Consider the following 17461-nt stretch of genomic DNA (forward strand, 5'->3'; position numbering starts at 1 on the left):
TAATGTGTCGGTCAAAAAGAAACTCAATGTTGTAGTTAATTCTTTATGTTGGATCTGAGGGTGGATCGTATGAATCCTTTCTTCTTGGTTCGGTACTTTTTCCCTTTCCTCTTGTCATTTTCTACACAATGATGTTTCAAATTAATTCAAAGTGTATAATTCAATTGTTAGGCAACAAGTTTTGCAAACTTTAATTATCATCAATACTTAGATGTTTTGATGTTAATGTTCTTCACATTTTCACTTTTCATTAATGTTAATGAGTTTGCAACTAGATTACGATTTTCACAAATTTCATATGTGTCTTAGACTTTTGAGATCATCATCAACACATGTTTTGACATCTAACATTATCACACTCAATTTGCAACAATGTTGTTTATATCATATGAATAATGATTCTATGAAAATCTAACCTAGATGTATAATGAACCCTAGAATTGTCCAAAGTTAAATCAATGCATGGATATACTACAATCATCACTACAATCGTTTCTAAATTGTTCTTCAAAAACAATTTTGATTGTTTGCATCAATTTGAGTTTTGATTCATTCTAGCTAGGGTTTCTTCATAACCCTAATTCATTATACAAACACAATTGAATGCTAGGAAAGCAAGGATTAATCATACCGAGATTAGGAATTGAGATGGAGGTAATGTGTGTTCTTCTTCGTGCGGTCGATCTCCTCAGCCGTGTGCAAGGTGTGTGTGTTTTGAAGTGGGTTTGAAAGAAATAAAAGTGAGGGTTTTATTTAAATTAAAACAGATCAGACAACGCACGGTCGAAGCACGGTCGACCGTGGTGTCTGCAGTGAAAGGATTTCCAAACGTATAGAGCAAGAATCTGCGATCGAGTAGATGGTCAGCCGTGATCCAGCCGTAGATTCTTCCGATCACCAATTTCTTCACTTTTACTTCTTTTGAGCGTGTTTTGACGATTCGTAGGTTCTATAGAATACTTGAGGACAAGTTTTCTTTCCCTAACATTGAATGATTACATCCTCCCGATGTTTAATCATCAATGACACGTAGTATACTATATATATATATATATATATATATATATATATATATATATATATATATATATATATATATATATATATATATATATATATATATATATATATTCAATCATACACATAGTATACACAAAGCGCATCCATCTTGTATTTAGCATGCAATACATAGTTTCACACAAACACACAATCCTAATACAAGTAAGCTTCCTTCACTAATCTTTTAAAAATCATTTTTCGAAAACAATTTTGCATTTGTAAGAAAAACCTTTCATTATTACAAAGTCTTTTTGAGAAGGTTATTCTCGTTAGCATTTTGATCATTGGCTTTGATTGATTTTAAGTTTACCCAATCCTTGACTTATCCCTTCCATAGAATTGCTAGCTTGGTCCATTTTTCTCATGTTCTCAATTTTCCTAATAATAGACAATGGACTTTGATTACATGATTTATGTTTGCTAGAGTCGTGACACACATTCATTTCACGTTTGTCTTTTGATGAATCATAAATAATCATTCTTTCAAGTTTTGTTTTCAAAGCGTTGTTTTCATCAATTAGGACTTTGTTAACTTGTCTAACATTGTGTAATTCTTTCTCTAAAAGTTTTACTTTGTCACGACTACTATCATACACAAATTTAATAGTTTTGTAATCATCTAACAATTCTTCATAATTAGAAGGATAGAATACATATACCTCATTACAATCCATGCTTGAGACATCATCTTCTTTGAATGGAGATTCAACTTCTTCTTCACTTTGACCATCTTGATCCAAATCATTCCAAGAACCCATGAGGCAAACATCTTCATTTCCATCCAAACTCTTTTCTTGAAAATCTTCAAGCTTCCCCAAATTCTTCCTTACTCCTTTACCCTTTAAACCCCTAGAGTTTTCTTCTTCTTGAGAGCATAGTGAATCCCAACACTCTTTTTCACTTTCACATGAAATTATCTGAATTCTTTCTTTACTAGGAAGAACTCCATGAATTAGTGAAATTGCATCAAATTGTTTCAAAACATCATTGTTTTGAAATGTTGACTTCACTAGTCTTGAACTTGCTTGTGGAACAAAGTCTCCTACTTTGATTATTCTCCACAAGTAGTAATTGATAATGCTAAAAACGAACATATATTTCATAGCATTATTCCTCAAGAAAGACAAGCTTTTAGTTGCAATTGTTCTATTTACAAGTGATATTCGTTTAAATAATAAAAGGTGAAGACAAAAGACAGATTCGACTAATTGAAGACGCAAACGACCAAAAAGCTCAAAAGTACAAAATACATTCAAAGAGGTTCCAATTATTGATAAGAAACGTCTCGAAATTACAAGAGTACAAGATTCAAAATGCAAAGTACAAGATATAAAATAGTACGCAAGGACGTTCGAAAATCCGGAACCGGGACCAGAGTCAACTCTCAACGCTCGACGCAACGGACTAAAAATTACGAGTCAACTATGCACATAAATATAATATAATATTTAAATAATTCTTAAAATTATTTATATATTATATTTATATTAAAAATCCGTCGGCAAACAAAGAGCCAAAATGTGTGAGCTGGTTTTACAAACTCCGCGAGTTGCGGAGTTTGTAGTGAAAATGGGCCGCGACTCGCGGAGATTACCTGGACTCAATTCCCTATAAAAGCAAAAGCAGTTTGATCGCAAAAAAATAAAATAAATCAATCTCTCTCTATCTATATACGTAGTATATATTTATATTTATAATTTAATTTTAATCCTAATAATAAGGGTATGTTAGCGAATATTGTAAGGGTGTAAGTCGAAATTATGTCCGTATAATGCTATGCTATTTTTAATCATTGTAAGTTATGTTCAACCTTTTTAATTTAATGTCTCGTAGCTAAGTTATTATTATGCTTATTTAATCCGAAGTAATCATGATGTTGGGCTAAAAATATTAAAATTGGGTAATTAGACTTTGTACCATAATTGGGGTTTGGAAAAAAGAACGACACTTGTGGAAATTAGACTATGGGCTATTAATGGGCTTTATATTTGTTTAACTAAATGATAGTTTGTTAATGTTAATATAAAGATTTACAATTGGACGTCCCTATAAATAACCATATACACTCGATCGGACACGATGGGCGGGGTATTTATATGTACGAATAATCGTTCATTTAACCGGACACGGGAATGGATTAATAGCCACTAGAATTATTAAAACAGGGGTGAAATTATGTACAAGGACACTTGACATAATTGTTAACAAAGTATTAAAACCTTGGGTTACACTCAGTCGACATCCTGGTGTAATTATTAAACAAAGTATTAAAATCTTGTTACAGTTTAAGTCCCCAATTAGTTGGAATATTTGACTTCAGGTATAAGGATAATTTGACGAGGACACTCGCACTTTATATTTATGACTGATGGACTGTTATGGACAAAAACCAGACGGACATATTAAATAATCCAGGACAAAGGACGATTAACCCATGGGCATAAAACTAAAATCAACACGTCAAACATCATGATTACGGAAGTTTAAATAAGCATAATTCTTTTATTTCATATTTAATTTCCTTTATTTTATATTTAATTGCACTTCTAATTATCGCATTTTTATTTATTGTTATTGTATTTAATTGCACTTTTAATTATCGTACTTTTTAATTATCGCAAGTTTATTTTATCGCACTTTTATTTATCGCAATTTCATTATTGTTATTTACTTTACGCTTTAAATTAAGTCTTGTATTTATTTTTAATATTTTACATTTGGTTTTAACTGCGACTAAAGTTTTAAAATCGACAAACCGGTCATTAAACGGTAAAAACCCCCCTTTATAATAATAATATTACTTATATAAGTTGTAGGCACCCGGTAACAAGCTTTAACGTTCATGTTTTACCCTCTGAAGTACACCAGATCAGGTGTGTTTAAAATAACCTCGAAGTACTAAAGCATCCCATAGTCAGGATGGGGTTTATCAGGCCCAATAGATCTATCTTTTGGATTCGCGCCTACCGTACATAGACAAGTAGTTTAATGTTACCAAGCTAAGGGTATATTTCTGGTTTAAACCCACATAGAATTAGTTTTAGTACTTGTGCCTACTTCGTAAAACATTTATAAAACAGCGCATGTATTCTCAGCCCAAAAATATATATTGCAAAAGCAATTAAAAAGGGAGCAAATGAAACTCACCTACTGTATTTTGTATTAAAAATACATAGAACGACATTGAACAAGTATAGGGTTGGCCTCGGATTCACGAACCTCAAAGGTGAAAAAGGAAAATATTTGCCCAAGCCCGGGCTCGAACCCGCGACCTCTTGATTAAACACAAACAACACTCAACTATCTGCTCTGCATCTCCTTTTCATTTTTAATTATAATTATAATTTCTTTTAACTAAATTTCTATTTTCATCTTCATTATATTATCACCATCATTCTCATGTATCATGATAATCGTACCATCATATAACATCATTCATTTTAAAATCATGCACCCATCATCATAATCATAATAACATATGATCATCTTCTTCATTCCATCATCAATATCATACCATGATTATTATCTTCATCATCATACCACGATCATCATCATATATACTATACGCATCATCATCATCAACCATCATAATCATCATTACTAATATCATAATTTACATAAAATTACCACCATCATATCTTCATTATCTTGATAACGTTGTCATCACCATCATCATCATCTTTACTCACCTCATTCTTGGTTCCGTAAAAATAGAAAGAAAAAAAAACTGCAGTTGCAGTCAATTAATGGAGAAACCACACAAGTGATGGTAAGGCCCAACGATATAGATAATCCTACGGCCCAATTCTATTGAGCAGACTCAATTTTTCACAAGCCCAATATGATCAACAACTTTTGTGGTTCGTTATGTTAGGGATTTATTTTAAACTATAATCAATTAGCAGCTCCTGTTATGGTGGGTTCCTTCGTCAGGGAAAAGGGAAACAGAAACAATAATACAACATCATCATGCTTTATCTATCACACATAGTGTACTTGTCATCATCATTATTCATCGATTTAATATAAACAGAAAATGGTAGCGGGTAGGAGCAACAGTTCATCCCCATACTATTCCATCGTCTTCTTCAAACATCGTCACCATTTTCACATAATTTCTTCTTCTTCCATCATTAACACAGACGTCATCATCTTCTTTATCACTTTCGCGTTTAATAGAAACATATATAGATTGTATTGCAACAGCAAAAAAAAAGAACTGCAGTTGAATTCATGATGATGTCCGACAAACAAAAGAAAACGAAAGGAAAAAAATAATGGAAAACAGAAACCCTTTTTACAGCGAGCAACAATTTTCGATGGGTTGATCCAAGTGTTTGTCTTGGTGGTTTTTTTTTTCGAAAGTCTTTGGGTGCCTGGTCAGGCACGAGAACTTAACAGTAACGAGCAAGTAATGGGTGGTGGTGACCGTTGAGTTTAAGTGGTGGGTTACAATGGTTTTCGATGGTGGTCATAATCACGTTGGTGGTGGCGTATCCATGGAGTGATACGGTGGTGATGGGGTGTGATTCAAGGTGGTGATTATGGAGATAGAAGGGTGACGTTAGTGATGATAACAAAAGTGGTGGTGGTGAGGTAGGGAATGGTTGGTGACGTTTGGTGGTTGTGGACGGTGGCTCACGGTGGTGTTTTATCTTCGATTCTTGGCTACCATAACAAACTAACAGTAGTGGTTAACAAACGTAGTAGTGAAACTTGAACAACATCCGTAGCTAAAGTTCGTGTGATGTTTTGGTGGTGAAGGTGTCTAAACATGAGCATAAAATAAAGGAAGGTCGTGTTTTAATGGAGGTGGTGATGATACTCCGGGTGGTCAAAGAAGAAGAAGTGTGAGACTAGTGGGTGGTAATCTTATGTGTATGCACTTAGAGATATATATATATATATATATATATATATATATATATATATATATATATATATATATATATATATATATATATATATATATATATATATATATATATATATATATATATAACTTCCATGTCGGTAAATTGTTTAAGAATGAGATTGAGATAGATTGAGATATTTGTGAAAGATGTCAAAAACAAAAAATAACACAGTATCCTAATTTTAATTCCCGTGAAGTTAAATTAGTGGAGTTGTTTTCCCTCTCTATCATTCAATGTCTACACATAATACAATAATTAATTATAATATTAATAATAATTAATAATTATAATATAATTATAATATTAAATATTGATTTGAAATTGAAAGATAACTAAAGTTAGGTAATACAGTAAGCAGCGAATTCATTTGGTTTAATCTACCGACACCTTTCTCACACAGTGTATATTGTACTCCGTTGTTAATTAGTGGCAGATAAAAATTCTTCAGAAAAATCCCAAATTTTTACAGTAATTATATTTATTTATTTTAGTCAATATTGAATAAAAATTCGGTCATTAATTGTTTAAAATTATTAAATAATAATTAACTCAACTGTCCGCGGTCCTTCCAGGTAAAATATAAAAAAAATATTAAAGTTTAATAATTAGATCCTAGATTTACTTTTGATAAGCCTATAATTTAGTTTACTCATTTTCGGATCACCGTTTAATTTAAAATCACATAAGTTCGAATTTAACTTGCTTAATATCAATCGAAACATCAATCGAGTATCACAATCATTTAATATTTATTTTTAATATACATTATTTATATATAGGTATGTTTTAAATAATAATTATTATAAAATCATATTTTTATTTTATTTTACAGAATTAATTTTAATAACAATAACATATAATATTTCAAATTATATTTCCAATTGTTATCTATATATATATCTATATATATATATATATATATATATATATATATATATATATATATATATATATATATATATATATATATATATATATACACACACACATATATATACACACATATCCATTTACAATTAATTGTTCGTGAATCGTCGAAAATGGTCGAAGTCTAATGAATGTACGAAAATAGTTCAAAAATTTTGAGACGCAACATTACGGACTTTGCTTATCATATCAGAATTATGAAATCGTATCGTGAGTTTGGTTCAAAATTAGTCAAAATTTTCCGGGTCGTGACACAAACCGGTCATTAAACGGTAAAAACCCCCATTTATAATAATAATATTACTTATATATATATTTGTATTTTTATAAATTAAACTAATATAGCGTTAAACTTTGATTAAAAGATTTTCCCTGTGGAACGAACCGGACTTACTAAAAACTACACTACTGTACGATTAGGTACACTGCCTATAAGTGTTGTAGCAAGGTTTAAGTATATCCATTCTCTAAATAAATAAATATCTTGTGTAAAATTGTATCGTATTTAATAGTATTTCCTAGTAAAATTTAAGCTATTTTATATACACCTCGCATAGCATCAAGTATTTTTGGCACCGCTGCCGGGGACAATCTAGCTTAAAAGCCGGAAGCGCAACGCTAATAAATATATAAAAAAAACATTTTATTTTTAGTTTACTTTTATAAAAAGATGCTTTTTTAAAAATACGTTTTAAATATTCAAAAACATAAAAAGAAAAACAAAAAAATAATATTTTTAAGAGTTTGTTAAATTTTTAAGTTTTATAAAGTTTCTTTATTTTTATTTTATAAAAATATAAGTTTTATTTAGTTTTTATAAATATTTTATTTAAATATTTAAACAGAAAATATATAAAAAAAACGTCGAATTTAAATCAGCCTGTCAACTTAAATTCCAAATCCCGCGACTTGCGGCGTTTGTAGCCACGAGGCACCGCGACTCGCGGAGCCGTCTGACACGGGCCACACAGAAGCCCTAATTCACATTAATTACGGATAATTATTAATTATAATTAATTTTAAACCCTAATTAGGTTTAGATTTTAATATTATTTAGTTTTACTTTTTATTTAATTTGTATTTTAGTTTATTTAGATTATTTAAATTACAAAATTAATAGTTTTATAAAATAAATAATATAAAAATAATATTTTTATAAAAATTGTACTTTTTACAACTTTTATTATATTTTTATATTTTGTCTCTTTTTAATTGTTTTAGCGTAACTTTTGTATTTTTCGCTCGTATTTAGTTTTAAGACATAGTTTTTGCCATAGTTATTTTTAGATTTTTAGGCTCTGCCGTAAAATCTCTTAAGTGTTTTTTCTTTAGACTAAGATATAGGTGCTTTAGAATTTTGCAACGCCTATTTAAGTTTTAGTTCCTTTTTAAGATATTGCCATTTGGGATACAGTTTTACTTGTAAGCTTTAATATTTTTAGACGCCTTTTACCTATGTATCAATTATCATTCCAATTAGTAATCTCAATTAGCGATTATAATATTAAGTTAGTGATAGTAATAAGGTTGGGTTAGTCGAGTGTTTTTAAGTTTTATAGTCATTCTCTGTTTCTTTCATTTTTCGACGCCTTTTTCAATTTTTTTCTTTTTCGACCTTTTTCGACGCACTCTTTTTCTTTCTTATTTCTCGCTATTCTAGTTTTTAGGACATAGATTTTTATTCTACTTCTTATCTAAATTTCTTAAAATTACGAAAATTTATTTTAAGTGGTTAAATTGATAGACATCAAAATTTTCTGGTTCGTAGTAATAGTTGGATTTGTACGTGGACCGGGTTATTGGAGCCAAACAGTCCTCAATTATATTGAGACCAAACGAATCCTGCCCCTCTGCTACATCTTTTGGCTATTCGAAACGTGGGCAAAATTAGAAAAGTCTATTGATTGGATAACTTATATAATTTTTCTTTCCTTTTAAAAACTAATAGGATATTCAGTGAATGCACCGAGCAAGACGTTCACCACCTTTTGTACGTTCACCACCTGTAACTAGATCAAGACATCTAGCAAATATTATCGCCGTTGATTTTCCTTTAGAATCATCATCCAGTCGACCAAGTACTCCAATTCAAATTTCCGATAATCCATTTTTTGAACCCGACCTCACAATTGAGAATCCGGAGAATATTCAGGGACGATTCATAGATCCTGAACCATTAAATTTTCCTCCGGAACCACCAATCATTCAAACAGAGATTGTTGAGGAACGAACCATTAAATCAGAATCCTCTAGTGATTCCGATTCAACAAATTCAATTATGGAGAATCTGGAACCTTTAAGTATGGAAGACCGAATGAGAGCTAAAGGCACTGGCTAAGGTCACGCAATTACTCATCCAAACATTAATGCGCCAGATTATGAAATCAAAGGACAAATTCTACATATGGTGACTAATCAATGCCAATTTAGTGGTGCGCCGAAGGAAGATCCAAATGAACATCTTCGTACCTTTAATAGGATCTGCACACTATTTAAAATAAGAGAAGTTGAGGATGAACAAATATATCTCATGTTATTTCCCTGGACTTTAAAGGGAGAAGCCAAAGATTGGTTGGAATCGTTACCTGAAGGGGCGATTGATACATGGGACGTTTTAGTTGAAAAATTTCTTAAACAATTCTTTCCGGCATCTAAAGCCGTAAGACTTTAAGGAGAAATTGTTACGTTCACACAGAAACCGAATGAAACTCTATATGAGGCGTGGACAAAATTTGGAAAGTTATTAAGAGGATGTCCGCAACACGGTTTAGACACCTGTCAAATAGTACAAATATTCTACCAAGGATGCGACATCACTACAAGGAAAGACATCGATATAGCAGCTGGTGGTTCTATTATGAAGAAAACCGAAACTGATGCATACAAAATTATTGATAACACTGCTTCCCACTCACATGAGTTGCACCAAGAAAAAGATATCGCTAGATCATCTAAAGCAGCTAGAGCCGATTCTAGCCATGACTTAGATTCCATTTCCGCAAAGATAGATGCTGTGGAGAGACGAATGGAAAAGATGACTAAGGATATTCACTCAATACGAATTAGTTGTGAGCAGTGTGGAGGACCACATTTGACAAAAGATTGTCTCAGTATTGAATTAACAATGGAACAAAGAGAGAATGTTTCATACATAAACCAAAGGCCTGGAAATAATTATCAGAATAATTATCAACCGCCAAGACCTATTTACAATCAAAATCAGAATTATAACCGAAATATTTCATACAACAACCAACAAGGTCCTAGCAATCAACAAGTATCTAACAATACTTACAACCATCAAAGACCTAATTTTCAAAACAAACCACCACAAACCGATGATAAAAAGCCGAATTTAGAAGATATGATGACGAAGCTAGTTGAAACTCAAACGCAGTTTTTCACATCTCAGAAACAAACTAATGAACAAAATGCTCAAGCATTTAGAAATCAACAAGCTTCTATTCAAAACTTGGAACAAGAAGTAAGTAACCTAGCAAGGTTAATAGGTGAAAGAAAACCGGGAAGTCTACCTAGTGATACAAATGCAAACCCCCGGAATGAAACAGCTAAAGCCATTACCACAAGAAGTGGTACAACACTTAAACCACCTGAAATACCTGTAACTTCTGATGAAACTATTCCTACTCCACAAGAACCAGAACCTGATCAAGATAAGGAAAAAGAACCGGTAGTTGAAAAGGTTAATGAAGATAACACAGTTAAGGCTAAACCTTATGTTAAACCATACCAACCACCACTTCCTTACCCGAGTAAAATGAAAAAGGAGAAACTTGAAGTCGAGCAATCCAAATTCTTGGATATGTTTAAACAGATAAATGTAAATCTTCCTTTCATTGATGTGATTTTAGGAATGCCTAGATATGCTAAATTTCTGAAAGATCTAATATCAAATAGAAAGAAAATGGAAGAACTCTCGGCCGTTACTATGAATGCTAATTGTTCAGCAGTGCTGTTGAATAAGATACCAGAAAAATTATCTGATCCAGGAAGTTTCACAATTCCATGTTTTCTGGGTAGTCTTAGTTCAATAGAAGCATAGGCGGACTTAGGTGCTAGTATAAATTTAATGCCGTATTCACTATACGCTAAACTAGACCTTGGAGAATTGAAACCAACCAGAATAAGTATACAACTAGCCGATAGATCAATAAAATATCCTAGAGGGATAATGGAGAATATGCTAGTTAAAGTTGGTACTTTAGTATTTCCAGTAGATTTTGTTGTTCTGGACATGGAAGAAGATTCTCAAGTTCCTCTCATATTAGGAAGACCATTCTTAAACACGGCTAAAGCAATGATAGACGTGTTCGGTAAGAAATTGACCCTAAGTATAGAGGACGAGAGTGTTACCTTTTCAGTTGATAGAGCAATGCAACAACCGCAATCTGCAGATGATACATGTTATTATATTTAAACTATAGACTCACATGCAGAATTATTAGAAGAATTTTTAGAATTACAAGGAACAGGAGAATGTTCTTTAGGAGAAAGTACTGAACCCATTGATGAAGCTGAAATGTTAGCTACACTAATAGCTAATGGATATGAACCAATAACAGAAGAAATTCAAATGCTAAAAGAAAAAGACAGATATCGATATAAATCATCGATAGAAGAACCACCGACATTAGAGTTAAAGCCACTTCCAAACCATTTGGAATACGCTTATTTACATGGTGTATCTGAATTACCTGTAATAATATCGTCTTCTCTTACTGAAAATGAAAAATCACAACTCATTTCTGTGTTGAAAGCTCATAAACCAGCCATTGCATGGAAGATTCATGATATTAAAGGAATAAGTCCTTCGTATTGCACACATAAAATCCTTATGGAAGAAGGTCATAAAACGTATGTGCAACGCCAACGAAGACTAAATCCGAATATGCAAGATGTTGTTAAAAAAGAAATAATTAAACTGCTAGATGCAGGTTTAATTTATCCAATTTCTGATAGCCCATGGGTAAGCCCAGTTCAATGCGTGCCTAAGAAGGGTGGCATGACTGTCATTACAAATGAAAAAAATGAGCTTATTCCTATAAGGACTGTAACAGGATGGCGTGTATGTATTGATTATAGAAAATTAAATGACGTCACCAGAAAAGATCACTTTCCCTTACCTTTCATTGATCAAATGTTGGAAAGATTAGCCGGAAATAGTTACTATTGTTTTCTTGATGGATTTTTCGGATATTTTCAAATTCCAATAGCACCCGAAGATCAAGAGAAAACCACGTTCACATGCCCTTATGGTACTTTTGCTTACAAACGCATGCCATTTGGACTTTGCAATGCCCCTGCAACCTTTCAAAGGTGTATGATGGCAATTTTTCACGACATGATAGAAGAATGCATGGAAGTTTTCATGGATGACTTTTTAGTCTTCGGTGATACATTTGAATCATGTCTAGATAATCTTGAACGAATGCTGATTAGATGCGAACAATCAAATCTAGTACTTAATTGGGAGAAATGCCATTTCATGGTTAAGGAAGGCATCGTTCTTGGACATAAAATTTCAAAAGAAGGAATTGAAGTGGATAAAGCTAAAGTAGATGTAATTGCTAAACTTCCACATCCTACCAATGTTTGAGGAGTTAGGAGTTTTCTAGGGCATGCCGGTTTTTACCGACGTTTCATAAAAGACTTTTCTAAAATTGCCATTCCTATGAATAAACTCCTAGAAAAGGATGCTCCATTCATCTTTTCAGATGAATGTATCAAATCTTTTAATATTCTTAAAGATAAACTCACTAATGTGCCGATCATGATAACACCAAATTGGAATCTACCGTTTGAACTAATGTGCGATGCAAGTGATTTTGCAATGGGAGCCGTTTTAGGACAAATGATTGAAAAACGATTTCAACCTATATATTATGCTAGTAAGACGTTACAAGGAGCACAAACGAACTACACAACTACTGAAAAAGAACTCCTTGCTATTGTCTTTGATTTTGACAAATTTCGTTCATATCTCGTTCTAGCAAAAACGTGGTCTATACCGACCATTCTGCTCTTAGATGCCTATTTTCGAAACAAGATGCTAAACCAAGATGAATTCGTTGGATCTTACTCTTACAAGAATTCGATATTGAAATCCGAGATAAAAGAGGAGCAGAAAATCTCGCCGCTGATCATCTTTCTCGTCTTGAAAATCCTGAATTAGAAGTTCTAAATGAATCGGCCATACAAGACAACTTTCCTGATGAATATCTATTGAAGATAGATTATAATGAAATTCCATGGTTTGCAGACTATGCAAACTATTTATTATGTGGATTCCTTGAAAAAAGATTATCGTACCAAAAACGAAAGAAATTCTTCAGTGATATAAAACACTATTTTTGGGAAGATCCACATCTGTTTAAAAGCTGTCCCGATGGAATAATACGTCGATGTGTATTCGGAGATGAAGCTAGTAAAATTTTAAACCATTGTCACACAGGACCAACAGGAGGGCATTATGGGCCTCAACTAATAGCAAGAAAAGTTTATGAAGCTGGATTCTATTGGCCTACAATTTACAAAGACGCACACCTTCTTTGCAAATCCTGTGATGCTTGTCAAAGGGCCGGAAAAATAAGTCAACGTGATGAAATGCCACAAAATGTCATTCAAGTATGCGAAGTATTTGACATTTGGGGTATTGACTTTATGGGTCCATTTCCAAAATCTCATAATAATCTCTATATTCTCGTAGCCATTGATTATGTATCTAAATGGGCGGAAGCACAAGCTCTCTCAACTAACGATGCACGAGTTGTAGTCAACTTTTTAAAACATCTTTTTGCAAGGTTTGGAACACCGAAAGCTTTAATAAGTGATCGGGGTACTCATTTCTGTAATAATCAACTTGAGAAAGTTCTCAAAAGATATGGAGTAACTCATAAAATCTCCACCGCATATCATCCACAAACAAGTGGACAAGTTGAAAATACCAACCGAGCTTTAAAACGTATTCTAGAGAAAACCGTAGGATCAAATATGAAGGAATGGTCCATTAAATTGGAGGATGCACTCTGGGCTTTTAGAACAGCCTACAAAACTCCAATTGAAACTACACCTTTTAGACTTGTTTATGGAAAAGCATGTCATCTTCCAGTAGAAATTGAACACAAAGCATTTTGGGCTTTGAAGACATGTAATCTTGATTTACATGAAGCTGGACGTCTACGATTAAGTCAACTAAACGAATTAGAAGAATTAAGACATGAAGCATACGAAAATTCATTAATCTATAAGGAAAGAACGAAGAAATGGCATGATAAAAGAATCAGAAGTTCAAAAGAATTTAAAGAAGGAGACAGAGTTCTTCTTTTCAATTCACGATTCAAGCTATTTCCTGGAAAATTGAAATCAAGATGGTCTGGACCATTCATAGTCAAAAGAGTTTTCCCATACGGAACGATAGAATTAATAAATTCAAATGGAATTGAATTTAAAGTTAATGGTCACAGAGTTAAACATTACATAGATAGTCCGATGGAAGTCGACAACGAAGTTAATCACAATTTCGATACCACAGCTAACTAAGTGTGGGGAGAATCAAGTCTTCTAAGGATTTTATGTATTTCTGTTAGAGTTAGATTGTCTGTTTTCGTGTAGTTCTCAAAAATGGAACCCGAATGGTCTTTCCCTAGCAGACCCTAAAGAACTAGTCTTCTCCCCCCATTCTGAATTTTTATTTTTTTTTAGGTTTTTACGAAATGAAGACTTCCTGCAAACTAAACCATGGTCTAATGCTACACGCTTTGATCACTAAACGTAATAATGACACACTTCCAAGTGAAATAGTATCAGTAATCATAGAAAGATTGGACGGAGTAAGAAAAGAATCCAGATGCGAAGATAATAAGTTACAATTTGGTAAAGGAAAATCAAAATCCGCAGCGAAAAGAAGAGCACGACACCTAGAAAGATGTCACAAATGCGGAAAATGGTCACATGGAGGTAAATGTTCAAATAATCAAACCTATTCAAACACCGAATTTGTTACTTTATGCAGAGACGGACCGTTCATATGTTTAGAAGAAAAAACACTGAATGCTCGAGGTTACGCCTATGTAGCCATGGAAAATCAATTAAACTGACTATCTTATGAATGGGATAGATCATATAACTAAGAATACTATCTCACAAGTAAGTCTGTACAGTTTTTATTTATTTTTTTATTTTTTTTTAACCTTTTGATAATAAACGCTAATTTGTTCGCTATAAAGTATTAAATTGGTATTGAATAAAATTAGGTTTGGCAACCGAAATTATTGATATCATTCAAAAATTTATTACATCACTGCGAAATTTAACGTTTATTCTTAAGGTATAAATATCTTTAATCAATCAACCCAAAATATTTCAAAAATTCGTCATGAGTTAAATTAGGTCATGGAACCGAAATTACTTTACCGAAAAGAGGGGCGTATATTTTTGATAATATTTGATTGATTAAAGTGGGATAAAAGCCAAAAAGATTTTTATTTTTACCATGTTTTTAAAATTAACTAGTTAAAGACCCGCGACTTCGCGGGTTGATTTAAAAAACAATTTTGAAAAGAAAGTTTAGCTGTTATAATTATCATACGATCGAGTTATATAATAATTAAAACTCAAAATAATCCGGAATAATAAATGTTGACAATAGTTCCAAATACAATGTTGAAGACATTGTCCATTTTTGACCATAAATGAAGTTTTTAGTATAGCGAATAAATAAAGTAACTAATAGTATTATATTGGTACTGCTTCCCATTGATGATTAAATGAAACCAATCTTTTTTGGTAGTTGTGTAGTGTGATTAATGCCATCACTCTTTGACGCTACATAGTATTATAAACCATGTCATCCAATACGCTACATATATCAGATTTTACTAAATTTAACAAAATTCATTGCACAGTAACATACCAAAAGCAGTAGTAGGATCCACAACCCATTGGTTAACATCATCATAGTTGACAGTAAAAAAACCATTTACTGGCAAATCAAACGATTCAGTCCTGCGAACTGACGTTTGTCGAAGGATTAGCACCTTCCAACTATGATTTGCCATCTTATAGTTGTTATCTTCATATTGGACAACAGCAAATCCCGTTAGGTCAAAATAACTTCCTTCGACAAAAGTTCTTCCAAAAAACGTAATCAATTTCTTTGGGATTTGGGCAACAATCTTGTTACCCTGCGTTCAATTGGAATTAAGGTAATTATTATCAATTAGTGTGCATTACATTATACCTATGTTTATATTTAAGTATTAAATATATAGAAAATGAAAAAGGCTAATTTTATATACAAAAAGTTTATTACTACCTGTTGATCCATGAGCACCATCTCAGTTGATGCTACAACGCTTGGGCTATTCCAGTACGTCCTGTTCCAGAGACAGAACACCTTGACTCTGATTGAAGGGTTCAATGTTTCACCATTCAACAAATTCAAAGGTACAAATTCTTGATTAGCCGCCATATGATCAAAATACAGAAAAAGTGAAAAAGAGGATTGAATTGATGATTGTTGCTGGAATGACGAAAATGATTGTGGTATACGCTCCTTTTATAACATTCGAGTATTGGACTTTGAACTGGCATTTGTGATAAATTAGGAAGTGATTGTATTTCATTTACTAGGTTATAAACGCTTGCGATTTATTTGGGGATGATCGCATCCAAGTCAACAATACGTCCCGAATCATGGAATCATTGGTGTTGATCGTTTGGTTTGATTGAGAGATTGAAGGGATTAATGGATGATCTTGAGATGTATATTGAACAATTTTTGGAGAAGATTTGAAAATTGAATGTGGAGCTGTATCCCCCATTTTTTCATCGTCTCTGGATCCCCAATTTTTGTATTCAATATTATTTATATATTTCTAAATTTCTAATATTTCTATATTTTGTTTTTCTATGATAATGATAATTTAAATTTTAAATGTGTATTATTATTTGTTTACACTTACTTAGACTTACATACATAGTAATAGTAATAGTAATAATATAATATAGTGATACTAATAGCTGCGTAGTTTTCTTTTTGCTTTTAGAAGAATTTGTATTAATTATTTTATAGGTTCAATTTATTTACAGTATAATAAAAGTAATAAAAAGTTAGTGTTAAATTGATATATGTATAATATATATTTTTAAATTTCCTAAAGTATTTATATTTGTATCTGTATGTCTATATTCTATATATCTATATCTATATCTATTATATATTTATATAATTAATAAATAATAAATAAATAGATAATAGATAAATAAATATTAAAGTAAATATATATATTATTAGTTATAAGTAAATTGAACCGAAATTTATGGCAAGATGATAAAAGGAATCGGATATTTTTTTCAGTATTAAACATAGAAATCCGAAATTTATGGCAAGATGATTGGAGGAGTTTAGAAATATTAAATATGAATGAAGGTTATTTTAGTCTTTGAATAAAGAAGTTAAAAAAAGGTTAGTAATGCATATTTGTGAAATGAATTAATGGTTAGATTGAGATGTATATTTATGATCTAATGGATGAGAT

The 17461-nt window shown here is 31.9% G+C and overlaps 1 protein-coding gene across 1 annotated transcript; it reads right to left on the reverse strand.

Annotated features, from left to right (window-relative positions):
• Positions 1-15805: 15805 nt before the first annotated feature.
• Positions 15806-16392, reverse strand: LOC139870552 (uncharacterized). The gene is made up of 2 exons (XM_071858336.1): positions 16237-16392; positions 15806-16105 (listed from the first exon to the last, which is right to left on the reverse strand). The coding sequence occupies exons 1-2, from the start codon at positions 16390-16392 to the stop codon at positions 15806-15808; spliced, it is 456 nt and encodes a 151-aa protein (XP_071714437.1).
• Positions 16393-17461: the final 1069 nt, after the last annotated feature.

This window comes from Rutidosis leptorrhynchoides, chromosome 10 (assembly GCF_046630445.1).
Source record: "Rutidosis leptorrhynchoides isolate AG116_Rl617_1_P2 chromosome 10, CSIRO_AGI_Rlap_v1, whole genome shotgun sequence".
In the NCBI taxonomy this organism is placed as follows: domain Eukaryota; kingdom Viridiplantae; phylum Streptophyta; class Magnoliopsida; order Asterales; family Asteraceae; genus Rutidosis; species Rutidosis leptorrhynchoides.

What these genes read in the sequence shown, in the direction of transcription:
- LOC139870552 (XM_071858336.1), bottom strand. Translation starts at nt 16,392, where the DNA reads ATGGCGGCTAATCAAGAATTTGTACCTTTGAATTTGTTGAATGGTGAA. An exon ending in TGGTGCTCATGGATCAACAG is followed by an intron (nt 16,106 to 16,236) that starts GTAGTAATAAAC and finishes AATTGAACGCAG; the next exon opens with GGTAACAAGATTGTTGCCCA.